The sequence below is a fragment of the Micropterus dolomieu genome, linkage group LG09, assembly GCF_021292245.1.
Source record: "Micropterus dolomieu isolate WLL.071019.BEF.003 ecotype Adirondacks linkage group LG09, ASM2129224v1, whole genome shotgun sequence".
Taxonomy (NCBI): domain Eukaryota; kingdom Metazoa; phylum Chordata; class Actinopteri; order Centrarchiformes; family Centrarchidae; genus Micropterus; species Micropterus dolomieu.
The window spans coordinates 18,077,237-18,089,716 of NC_060158.1; the positions used below are offsets into that span (position 1 = coordinate 18,077,237).

The 12,480-nt window shown below is 42.1% G+C and overlaps 2 protein-coding genes across 5 annotated transcripts in view; one reads left to right on the plus strand and one right to left on the minus strand.

Annotated features, from left to right (window-relative positions):
• The window catches only part of klhl7 (kelch-like family member 7), a 12,259-nt gene extending 6,352 nt beyond the window's left edge, over nt 1-5,907 (minus strand). Inside the window, exons 1-11 of one of the 2 annotated variants that reach the window (XM_046058267.1) lie at nt 5,196-5,894; nt 4,923-5,025; nt 4,090-4,183; nt 3,731-3,855; nt 3,279-3,454; nt 2,803-2,977; nt 2,368-2,510; nt 1,921-2,161; nt 1,517-1,718; nt 1,055-1,152; nt 701-884 (exon numbers count right to left, since the gene is read on the minus strand). In XM_046058267.1, the coding sequence (XP_045914223.1) occupies nt 701-884; nt 1,055-1,152; nt 1,517-1,718; nt 1,921-2,161; nt 2,368-2,510; nt 2,803-2,977; nt 3,279-3,454; nt 3,731-3,855; nt 4,090-4,183; nt 4,923-5,025; nt 5,196-5,324 (1,670 nt within the window). In that variant the 5' untranslated portion in view covers nt 5,325-5,894. Of the gene's footprint in view, nt 1-700; nt 885-1,054; nt 1,172-1,516; nt 1,719-1,920; nt 2,162-2,367; nt 2,511-2,802; nt 2,978-3,278; nt 3,455-3,730; nt 3,856-4,089; nt 4,184-4,922; nt 5,026-5,195 lie in introns of those variants that run through there. The other variant, XM_046058268.1, reaches the window with a different exon arrangement.
• On the plus strand, nt 5,181-8,168 carry si:ch73-345f18.3. Of its 3 annotated transcripts, XM_046058270.1 has the most exons (5): nt 5,181-5,672; nt 5,963-6,153; nt 6,555-6,633; nt 6,786-7,007; nt 7,115-8,168. In XM_046058270.1, the coding sequence occupies exons 2-5, from the start codon at nt 6,100-6,102 to the stop codon at nt 7,510-7,512; spliced, it is 753 nt and encodes a 250-aa protein (XP_045914226.1). In that variant the 5' UTR covers nt 5,181-5,672; nt 5,963-6,099; the 3' UTR covers nt 7,513-8,168. The 3 variants fall into 3 exon arrangements, with proteins under 3 accessions (XP_045914226.1, XP_045914225.1, XP_045914227.1); XM_046058269.1 differs by having other exon boundaries at nt 5,181-6,153; XM_046058271.1 differs by having other exon boundaries at nt 5,181-6,153; nt 6,555-6,630.
• Nucleotides 8,169-12,480: the final 4,312 nt, after the last annotated feature.

Below are 12,480 nucleotides of genomic sequence, written 5' to 3' on the forward strand. Positions count from 1 at the left end.
AAACCTAAAGCACATTTTGGTAGGGTGTAAGACCAGTCTGACGCAAGGCAGATACACGCATGACCCACTGTATGGAGCCAAGGACTGGGAAATGCGTGCTGACTTGGGCCAAAGACTCATAGTTCCATCCGAGATCATAACTACCAACTTGAGACCAGTTCTGGTCCTCTGGTCAAAATCTTGTCAGCGCGCCTTCCTTATTGAAATGACTGTACCTACTAAATGACCACATGCCAACTATGAGACACACACCCAGGGCTGATCATCCTGTGGTGGGCCTGCCTCAACAGAGGGTGTCTTGTGATAAAAGGCCGAAACACCCAATGACGTTGGGGTTCACAACTGATGATGTGTCGCAATGGTGGCTCTACCTGGTGGTCATATTCAAGATGCTACAGTGCTGAATCTTCGGGGATTGTAACAAGAAGTCCTATTTAATGAATCTGTAGAGAACTACAACTTAAATGGTGCATACAATTGTCTTTAGCAATAAACATACTAGTAAGGATCCTGGTGGTTCAAGCACTACTTATATTTAATAGTAATGATTACCTGGCAAAATAAACCACCCGCAACAATTAGTTACAAGTTAACAAAACGTCAAAGCAGTGGTTCAGTTTTTCACACCAGTGACTACATATCAGTGACAAACACATCAGCTATATTTGTTTTATTTTGGCAATATTTAGTCAATACCAACCTGTCAGTATCAGTGTGGTACTCCAGGACGTGTCCGAGCCGCCCCACACCTTGGAACCCCGCCAGCACATAGATGACATCGCCGACCGCTGCACACTTCACCGTTACACCCCGCCACGGCATTGCCGAAGCAGCACGCCACTCGTTACCGGCAATGTCGTAGTACTCCACCGAGTCCAGTCCACCTAGAAAAAGAAAAACAACACAAACACAGTATCATACTGTGGTAATATGGGACACTCTTGCTACTATTACATGCTACAGCTACGATGTTCAATTGTATTATTTCATTCTTACATTACATTCTCATTCTTCATCACTGTAGGGGTTATAGTAAGATAAATTTTTTTTGTACCCAGTGCCCCCTGCCCTCCGACAGCATAGATCCGGTTGTTGACCACCACCAGCCCATGGTTCTTCCTGGACTCTCTCATCCCACACAGCTCCCTCCATCTGAGGACAGGAAGATGGCCAGTGTAACCGAGAACACCGACACCAACATTATGTGATGTTCCACTTTTGTGTCTGTGCATATGATTACTGTCAGGTAAAAGGTATTGAAACTCCAGTTGTGACCTCTATGTTGATGAAAATCTCCCTGCTCCTTTGTAGAGAAATTTCCCTGACCTCTTAGTCTGATAAAAGCTTACTGGTGACTTTATTACATCAATATGAATATACAGAGTGGTAAACAAGGACATTTCTTTACATCATCTTTGAAGTTCCTTCTGTGTCAGCCAGTACATATCAATAAGGAAACATATTACTTTTTTCCTGTGGGTTATACATTTCTGAGCTGTATGTTTATGTAACTCACTGTTGTGTGCTGGGGTCGTAAACCTCACAGTTGTTGAGAACCCTGCCAGACACATTGTTGCCCACAGTTCCTCCGCAGACGTAGATGAGCCCGTTGGCCTCCACTGAGCCGTGGCTGCAGCGGGCCATCAGCATGCTTGTTTTCACCTGCCACGACTCTGTTCTTGTGTCGTAGCATTCAAAAAGGTCGAGGGCAGAGCTGCCTGCAGGCACACATGTGGAATACGCAACACTGTGATTACATGTTGTCAGAGGTGGGATGTATAACTTTCCTGACATGTAAATCATAATGGAAGTAATAACCACATCAAACTTCAAACTTAATTTAACCATCCCAGTCAATAGATACACAAACTCTTCCAATCCCAGGTGGCAAGTTCACCCCTTCCACCTTGCTGTGCTCACCTACTTCCGACCCGCCGGATGTGTAGATCTTGCCCTGGGCGGCGCAGGCAGCCAGGCTGTCGCGAGGCGTCGGCGGGCCCAGCTTGGAGTACCAGCTGTCCTTCAGGACGTTGTAGCAGTCCATGCGCTTGATGGGGAATAACTGGGAGCCACCCAGGATGTAGACTACATTGTCCCAGAAGACAGCTGTGGCGTCTCGGCGCTTCTCGAAGGGGCAGCGGATGTCTGTCCAGGTGGAGTCCTGCATGGAAAGCCAGACTGACACTTAAACATTTCATTGTTCGTGCAATATCTGATCCAGTTAATATGAACTGTGCAGTTCAAAATACTGTAAAGCCTCAAATAAACAAGTTTCACACTTAAAAATTTAACACAAGTATGTACAGTATCTATTTACTGGCTTACTGCCCCTGTGGGTAAAATCTGTTTGCATGTGGAGCCTAGTACCTTGGGGTTGAAGTAGCGGCAGGATTGAGGCTGGGAGCCTCCAAATAGAGCAATGCGGTAGTCGTGCTTCTTGCGTCGCGGTCGGCTGCTCTCTCCCAGATCCTCACGATCCTCCAGGGACAGCAGGTGGTAGCGCATCCCACCTGGGACAAAAGCACAGGCTGTTTTTATTTTTGTTTTGTGTGTGTGTGAATGTGTGAGCTCATGTCAACCCAGCAGACCTTAGCCTAATTCAGTTTTATTGTCAACTTGCTCTTATGAATCTGAATTATCTATGTAAGTAAGAGTTTTTGTGGTGGTGGCTCATATGTTACACATCTACAGGACATTTTTTATTTATTAATATTTAAAATTTTACTAATATAACAATGTTCCTTCACATGAATACAATATACTCAGTATTGTGTGTGTTCCTCTCTCCCTCCTTCTACTTACTGATGACCATCTTGAGGCACTGTGGGTTGTCCTGGATGAGGGGCTCAGCCTGCACAGTCTTGGAGAGGAAGGTTTTGGAGACCAGAGGAAAGCGAACGCACCCCAACACCTCCACCATATATTGCTTTCTGTTACACACATCGTACTTCAGCCAGCGCACTGCTGCATCATAAATCTAAGCACAAAGGCAACAGGTCGAAACATTCAGGTTATAGGGGGTATTGTTTTTAGCCAAAGCCATCAATCAAGCTTTGTCCTGATGTGATGAAACCCCATTCATTTGGTAATCCAAGATGTAAAAAGAAGTATTTATCATAAAGTTTAATAAATCGTTAGGGTCTCTATGGTGTTTTGCTACGTCCCCAAATTTAGGCATCAAAGTGTCTCCAAATTACCAACAGTTTCTTGAGCCAGTTCTTAAAAATTATAGCAGAAAGGAAATGAAGCGTAAATTCAAAGAACGTGTGCGTGTGTACCTGGGCCTCTGCACGGACAGTGAGTTTGTCCTGGTGCAGTAGATGTGTGAGCTCCGTAACGTCCAGTTGCAGAAACTCGTCCAGTTTGTAGACTTCGGTGAAGTGGAGCTGGAAGAAGTCCTCTGCTGCTGCCTTCAGCTCAGGACAGTCCATACAGTCTGACAGGGCAGAAATACCTGCAGGGGGGACAGGACATGGGTCAGTCAATCTAATGACTGATTGGCAGGCCTGACCTAAACACATTGTAGGTGGGAAAATGACTTTAATACTTAAATAAACAAAAAAGCTCTTTATTTTGGTAGAACCAGTTCAACTCACTGAGCTGGAATTGTTTAGCCCCTCTGGCTGTTTCATAATTGATGGTGATGATTCAATAAATATAGGATCAAAGGGCTCACCAAATTGTTGGGTAAAAGCAAATGAGATAGACTTGATTGTATTTCTGTTCTTACCGAGGCAGTTCGTTGCATCAATTTGTCCTTTGAGGAACTCCACACACATCTTCTTCACAGGCTCAATCTGGTACTGGTTGGCTGCATCCAGCAAAGACTGGACATTACTGCTGTTCACCGAGATCCTGGCACACACATATACACACACACTTTTACCACTAAGGAGGTGTTTCTGATGAAATTAGGTGAAAGTAACACTTAGAAGAGAATGGTTAAATCGAAAGTTTAGGAACTTTTCTAAGCAATCATGATTACCAGAAGGTCACAGTGTTATATGTAAACTTTAAGATACACTGTACCTATAAATGACCACTCTTTTGTGTCCCGATCTATGCTCTACTTTTAGCCAAGATTCTTACCGAGCTGTGTAGATAAATTCAATCAACAGCTCAATGATCTCAGGCTCAGCACTCCTGAGCTCCACCTCATGGGACATCGACTCCATCATTCTGGCTGGAGGTGAGGAAAAACAGAGGTAGACTTTACAGAAAATACTAAACATACAAACAACACATGGCAGAATTAAACATTTTTCTTGCTGTGCCTGGCAACAGTTTAGGGAGCATTGCACAATCAATCATGTGTAATCCTATATATCATGATTTTGGTTTATGTACTAAATAATCATGGTATACTGGCTTATAATAATTATTAATGATCACAATATTTAAAGACAGGACTGAGATTTTACCTGTAGTCCTACATTACAGTTGACTTGTTTCCTTTTGCTTCTTATTCAACTTTCAGTACTAAAAAGCAGTACAGATTTTGATACTTTTCAATAAAAGGTAGTCATTTATTGGCATCTCTGCATCTGTGACCTCCCAAAATATAAAGTTCCATTACAAATCACACTAGCACTATCGCAGCGGAGGCAATGTTCTCACTGTAGTGGTCCACCTGGGCTCAACCCATTTTTCACTCTACTCCCATCTGAACTCAGATACAAGACACTCAAGAGAGAAAAGGGCAAGTTTTAGAAGAAGTTTTTCCCCTCTGCCATAGCTCACTAATCACATGAACACACCATTATTTATGTTTTTTAGTGTCATGTTGCTGTATGTAAATGTATCTTTGTTCTGAAAGGCACACATAAGTGCAACACATTGGGAGCAATAAAATCTCAAAAAAACAACAACAAAACAAGCTGTCTGTCCTGTCCATGATTATGTGTTTTGGTGTCCACACTTACTGGTGAACATGAGGCTGAAGAAGTGGCTGGCAGCAGCCAACACTACTCTGTGGGCAGGAAAGTGTTTCCCCTGAACTACCAGGGTCACATCACAGAGAGTACCCTGAAGGAAACACACAGTTAGAAAGTATCTAGACAGAGGGACACACACACACACACGTACAGTAACTGCCTCTTGCTAAACCCTGTTTTACATCTAAGTTACACTCTTTCATTCTGTCATTCGTTTTCTCACTCACTCACTCACTCACGCACGCACGCACGCACGCACACCTGTTTCCTCAGGTTGTTCATGACTCCCATGATGCTGGACAGCTGTCTGTACTCCTCTTTAGTGGCACACTTCCTCTCGCTCTTCTTCTTGGAGCTTGACGCCTTCTCTGGAGAGGCCACCCCGGTCATGTCAGCCCGATTAATGTAATCTGTTCCGTTAAATTAAATCACAACACCTGCAGCTCCGCCAGTGTACAGCAGTGTGCAGCCGCAGTCTCTTTGTTGTCGCTCAGCAACTGACAGTTGGCTTGCTAGTAGCAGCGGCAGCCGGCAGCTTGTTGTGGCTTTATGAAATAAAAACTAGCCAGTTTGACGGTAGCTTCTCTTTGAAAACTCTCACAGAGAAACTCATAAAAATTAGCTTACTGTCAGGCGTTAAAATGGTAATAAAACAAGTTAGGGTAGTGTGTTTTGAAACCCTGAAGTCTTTAGCTGAGAGGGTTGTGGTTTCCCTCTTCTTCTACGGCTCCTCCTCTGGTTGGACACACTCGCGTTCACCCTCTGCCGGCCGGCAAACTTGACACATTACACATAAACCTCCAGTGCATAACACCTTTATTAACCTATGCCATTTAGACCGATTTTAGAGAACACGTTTTGGTATTCGGACCAAAACACTTTAGTAATTTGTATCACTTTATAGAGCAGATTTCAGATTTTATTATATCAAGGAATTTCTCCAATCAAAACAGCAGCGTTTTGTTTATCTACCTGTGGCTCACCTGTAGGTGCACCTGTCCGTCTGTCACGCTCATATCTCTTTGCAGTAATCCCTAAAGCAATAAACCAGGAAGACAGGTTTTTCAGCAGTCGCATGACGTTGACGTAATGTGGAATGCGGACTACATGCATTGTCAAAAATAACTGACCTGAAAAAAACCGAGAGGCACCGGAGCTGCAGAAAATGCTACGTTTTCTTTGCTGTTGCTGCTTCTCCGGTGAAAACTCCGGCAACGAGGTATGACTTGAGTTTTTAGGTAAATTTTAATGAGATTATAAAGTGGCTTCACTCGAGTTCAGACGAGAAGCTTGGTTCTGCTTCAGTGAGATTACTGGATAAACCTATTATTAATTAAACTTAGAGGACTATAGGCTACTCGTTAATGTATGAATCATGCTATGCAGTTGTCTCACAAATAAGTTCCTGTAACAGTCTTTTGTTAAGATAATTGTTTGATTGTCTTGTTACAAATACAAAGCGGAGTCAATAATAAGATCGCCAGGCAGAATGACCACATGACACATTTGGTGTTTATGACCAAGTAATTACATGCGTCTTATTAGTACTTCATGTCTTCTGAAAAGTGGCATAAATATATATATATATTCTATGTAAAGAAAATAACTCTGCTATTTCAGAGGCAGCCTCTCCTGCACCCTGGACCATTTGACTTGAATAGTGCTGGATCAGCCAGGCAGAACCGGCCAGCGCACAGTAGTACATCATCTCTCTAAATGTTTATGTGTCTGTTTCTTAAATGTGTACACGTCTAATGGACACAATGATGAATGAAGTTGAACCACATGCATTCTTTTTTGTGTGTCAGTGTGTGTGCATGTTGTGTGACACTATTTTTTGTCTACCCCAAGATGTACATACTGTGAAGCGGAAAGGCAGGCTAGTGATGAGACGAGTGTGTGTGCCAGAGTTGGACCAGAGGTTTTCTGACATGGCAGAGGCCTTCAACGAACAGCAAGAGCGCTACGAGGCCATGGTCCGACACATCCGCAACCTGCGACAGACATACGGCTGTAACCACGATGATTCCCTGGCTTTAGCCGAATGTTTGGGGACGATCAGAGATGAGCATGGTAAGTGACATACTCAGCTCCCTGCCAGTGTGGGCAATGTGATAGCAGGTTTTCCTTGCATCAAGTTTCCTTTGTTTCTCTGTTTCAATCTCCATCTCTCTCCCCAGAGGCCCAGTACCGGGTCTCCCTTAAAATAAAGGGTTATGACTTCTCCCTCAATGTGGTTCCTGTGGGGTCACAGGGGGAAAGTGAGGAGGAACCACTGCCTCCACATCTGCAGTTAGCTCAGGATGAAGTGAAGGGCACTTCTGAGAGTGCCAAGGCCACCATCTCAAAGGGTACCACGCTACAAGAGCTGATTGGCTGGCTGCTCCGTAGCAAGGGTCAAATGGCTGAGCAAGTGAAGGAGGTTGCAGCAACTTACCAGGAGCAAGGAAGACTGACTCAGAACCTGGAGGAGAACATTAAGGAAGTGAAGAGGGCGAAGGATCTGTCGATGAGATACAGACATCAGGCAGGGGAAGTCCTCACTGAGGTTGCACAGATAGCAGGCGCTTTACTCTAGTTTATGCACATTTTAGGAAATGAATAGCCTACCTAATTTTTGTCAATGTTGTAGGCCTAAAGCCATCCTAAAATTATTCAACTGTAAAAACATTTAGCCTATACATTGAATAAAAACCTTTTAACAGTTTGTCAACTAAACATGAGTTAAACTGAACCAAGGCAACACTACACTTTTATTTTTATTTTTTTCCCCCTCGGCTTTATTGCTGAAACACAAATTAGCTGTGACAGAAATACAGTCATTGGAAAAGGAAGACAACATTTTTAGATCAAAAGCAGCAGATCTCGATCCACCAGCCAGATTAACCCGACAAGACACCACAACGGGTGGGGAGGGGAGAAAAGAGAGCCAGGATAGGAGCCATGCTGGCCCAGCTTGAACTTAAGGCTGCTACTTAAGGTTCGGTCTGGACAAAATGGGACTCACGTTTTCCAAACAACTGAAATCAAAGACGGCTGTGCCCACATCTTAACAGACACCTGCTTATCAACATTCATTCTGGATCAAGCACTTGGAGGATTGAACCGTGTCCGAGCTGTCAAGGACAGTGTTTCCCAAATATCAGACTTTTTTATTTAATAAAATAATTTTATATTAAAACCATATTATCATCTTATTGCTCCTGTTTATATTCTCCCCCGAAAAAATGTACTACTGAATGTTGTGTCTGTATACGTGTATGTAGCCTTTAGGCCTCTGTGTATATAAATAACTCTAGCCAATATAGTGTTGTATTTTACTTTATTTATTTTATATGTTACCACATTTCACATCTGGTAAGTTCTCTGTGTGTAGCATGAAGAGAATGTAAACTTTTTGATTTGTAGTTCAAATTACGGTACATTTTTGCAAGGCAACAGTGTTTACAGAATGGTGACTTCATATTATTTACAAATAAGGTGTCATGAACAGTAAAACTAAAGATGCCATTTAATGGAGGTGATTATTTAAAACTTGAGTGAGCAAAAATCTGACTAAAAGAGTCATTGCATATCAGTCTTTTTCCACCAAGGTACAGAAATTGCAAACTGTAAGCTTACAGCATTATACAAGAAATAAATCCTAAATTATACCAAAAGAAAAATGTAGATTGTACAAAACTAAAGTATATTTTTGTGTGAGCTGTAAACTTTCATATTCTCAAAACATTGGACAACATAAAAAAAAAACAGGAAAACAAGAGCTATAGATTCTTCAGAGTTTTACTTGTATTCAGTAGGTCGTATCTAAACTATGGTAATGCTACATAAGTAAGAGATCCAATCTTTTCATCCACAAAATTGGACTATGGCAGACATAGTGTAACACAGCCATTGCAGTACTTTGCAGTGGGCTTACAGATTCTTGATTTGACTAACCATTCTCAGCAACAGGCAACATAGCACATCACAGAAAAGGTTTAAAAGCTTGGTTTATTATTTAATATAAATGTACTAAAGTCAAAGGAAAAATCTGGACTTCTGGCAACACTCTAATTTCTGATTAGCAGGAAACAGTCCAAGGCCAAAGGTCAGCTGCTCCGCAGGTTGTTTGCTTCCTCACAGTCTGTTGACAACTTTAAACGTCCCTCTCATGAACTGGCTGGCAACACAGAAGAATGAGAGAAGAGAAACACAGAAGAATGAGTCCCCTTTAGTTGTAGAGATCAACTGAATCTCACGCACACAGAGGAATGAGAGCCAGACAGTTTTGATGCATGTGGTGCGACATAAGTAGACCACACAGTGCAAGTGCTCAGACAACTGATTTCAATCAGGTGGCACATTGGCTCACAGCAAAGGTGAAGTCATTTTTCTATGTGAGCAAGCTGGAACACCAACATACTTTATACTTTACACTTTGCAGGCTATAGATCATCATCTTCACTAGTCTATCCAGAACTATGAGAAATCACACTCCCTCAAATCCCAAATCAACAGTGAAAACTAAACAGTTAACATTTTGACTGAACTTTGACCTTTCACCAAAACAATTCCTTAATAGGTGACATCACCATTGTCATATCATCTCCTTCATAGTGTCATCTACTATCACTGGTAGAAATATATACATTTTACTGTAGCAACTATGAGAAATTATACTCTATTATGCTCTTTATAAACAACAGTTTGCACACAAAGACAACATCCTTCTATAGGCAAGGAAACTGTGTATCTGTACATAAGCTGTTAGGGTCAGTGGGGATGCAGAGAGACAGCGTGATGATGACCCCTGCCATGTATCATCCTGAGGAGGGAGAGAAGGAAGAGGAAGATGAACAGGAGGAGCAGCGGGAGAAGGAGAAATAACAGAAGCAGCAGGAGAAGCAGAAGGAGCAGCAGGAGGAAAACGTCAATGTAACCTGACAAAACAGTGACAGGTACAGGGGTTTGTGCAGGGCTGGGTAGGCAATCATATTATGCATAGAATTAGAAAATGGATTGATGTAAATCATATTTATTGCTGATGTTCTTCTCATGTGTATAGCTGTACTATCAATACAAGCAGAAGGTCCAGCATAGGGGAAGCTGAGCCAGGGATAGGCCTACTCAGAGCCGAAAATGAGAGATTGGATTTTTTCATTTATTTAAGTATTCTGGCACTCTGACTGACTCAGGCTTGCCTGACCTGGTCTTGTACAGAATAGTGGTGCCTTATAATACACTGAGTAGGCAGGTGTCATCCTAAAGTTTCTTGAAGGTCTACAGCATAATCTGATTAATTTATACAACAAAAACACTTAGGCCTATGTATTAAAATAACTGTCTTGATAGCTTAATAGTTATTGTTACAGAGAAGTCCGAGGATGGCGTCATCAGAGTAGCCTACTTGATATATATTGTAACATGTGAGGGGCTAATGCAGTCACTGGTGTATAGTGTGAACAGGAATGGACTCTGGACACAACCTTGTGGGTCTCTAGTGTTGGTGACGTTGGCAAGACTGTATAGCTGCAGCCTGGAGCCTCCCATCTCATGCCCTACTGCCTGGTGCCCTCCACGCGCTTCAAAATAAAATCTTGCCTGGTTTCCGCTATGTCATCTTAGTACTTTGGTGTTTTTGAAGTAATAAGTAAGGGCAATCTTGCTAATGAATAAAATACTTAAAAATATGTCTGTGTAAACCAGAGGCGCATCGCAGCGGGGTGCAATATAAAATTATTCTGTAGTGGGAGCATTATTTGATAGGGGGATATTGGTAGCATTTTTCGACAAGGCAGCATATATCGTTATAACACCGGTTTTCAGCTCAATTGACCATGACCGGTGACCGGGGCTGTGCAGCGTCAAACTTTCACGGTGTTTCACGTCAGTGCACAGTGGCACAGTCTGTAGCCTAACCGGCTATAGTCACAACCACACGTGCTAAAACATGGTGTGGAAGCTATTCACTGTGTGAAGAAGACATAATGCTCACAATTTACATCTTCACAATTTACACAGAAAGAGAGGCGTTCTTGTATCACGTTAAAGAAGCGGAGACGGTGGATATTTTATATCATGGACCACTGGCCTGTACTACGAAGAGAACCTACTCAGAGTTAACTCAGGGTTCACAAACTCACAACCACCTTGCTGGTGTTAAACGGTACTACGACGGTGAATAACATGTTGTAGGCTACAACTGCACATAAGGTCTATTGTAATAAAAAAAAATGGGGAGGGGTTAAAATAAATAAAAAAAAAATACAAGATGAATCTAGTAAAAAACTTGAATATTCTCTGATATTATAGTCATACTTTTATGAGAGAAACTTCACTTTGTAAGGCTGCAACACACACACCTCTGCTGTGTACTAAGCATGCCGTGGAAAGTTATAGCCTATTAGACTTCACAATCCGATTTAGCATTGAGGAAATTTACTCAGCCCACAATCCTGTTATCATGCATCTTCGAGACTTTGCCGTGAATTGGGCGTATTCAGAAGATATTTTGTGACTTTAATTTCAAGGAATTTCTGAGTTTTGTTGCCACTTTCATCTATGATTTTTGCCACTTTCATCTATGATTTTTTTCTCAGTTTATTAACCCCTACCCTCTGTATTTTCGGACACCTAAAATAGTCAATTAAGAACTTTAGTGACTTGAATTTGATTCCGGAGGCCATGGGTAGTCAGTGGGGGCCGCTGAGTAATGAAGTGACAGAGTCCTTTTGGCAGGGGCCTTTCTAGGATCAGGGCCGGTATTTATCAAGCTTCTCAAAGTGCCATTTTAGTCTTAAGTGCTGAGAATTCATGAAAATTACTCCTACTTTTAAAATTAAAAATAAAAGCAAGTTGTCAAATTTCTCAAAGCTAACTCTCCCAGTTATTTAAGACAGCTCGAGAGCTCTCTCAAGCAGTTAGGAGCTGCCAGTAGGGCTTGTGATGGCACTGTGGAGACAGAGACATGCACAGATCTTTCAGGAGAGGAAGAATGTTTCTGAATTATTGGACGAGGCGCAGTTTATAAAACGGGGTAGGAGAGCTCAGGCATAATCTTTGTCAGCGAGTTGGTCAGGGACGTCATCTCACCACTGACTTTACTCAGTAATGTGTTTTCAGTTAAAATGAAGTTGGTGATGGCGCGTCGTTTATTTGCCACAGGACAAACGCAGCAATGCTGATGATTGTGGCCGTCACAACCATCAATAAGCCGATTAGTCATGGAAACAATTATAGCACTTATGCTACAGCTCCACACATTGTCACGCGTTTCATGACTTCCAAACACCACCCCGTAATCCCACAGAAGCAAACACAGTTCATTCAAATAGCCGGCAATACAGGAGCACTAGGCGCATTTGATGGCACTCATATAAAGATAAACTTTTTTTTTTATCTTTCATTTATTAATGTGTAGGCCTATATCATAATGTATTATCTTGAAAATTCTTTATTGTTAAATGTGTGCTGAATATAAACTCCTCTTAGGAATTTCACCATTCAATATGAATTTATCTGAGAAAATCCCTAATAAGAAAATCTATTCAGTGATTGGTCCTTG

What these genes read in the sequence shown, in the direction of transcription:
- si:ch73-345f18.3 (XM_046058269.1), top strand. Translation starts at nt 6,100, where the DNA reads ATGCTACGTTTTCTTTGCTGTTGCTGCTTCTCCGGTGAAAACTCCGGC. An exon ending in GAACCGGCCAGCGCACAGTA is followed by an intron (nt 6,634 to 6,785) that starts GTACATCATCTC and finishes GTCTACCCCAAG; the next exon opens with ATGTACATACTGTGAAGCGG. An exon ending in GACGATCAGAGATGAGCATG is followed by an intron (nt 7,008 to 7,114) that starts GTAAGTGACATA and finishes CTCTCTCCCCAG; the next exon opens with AGGCCCAGTACCGGGTCTCC.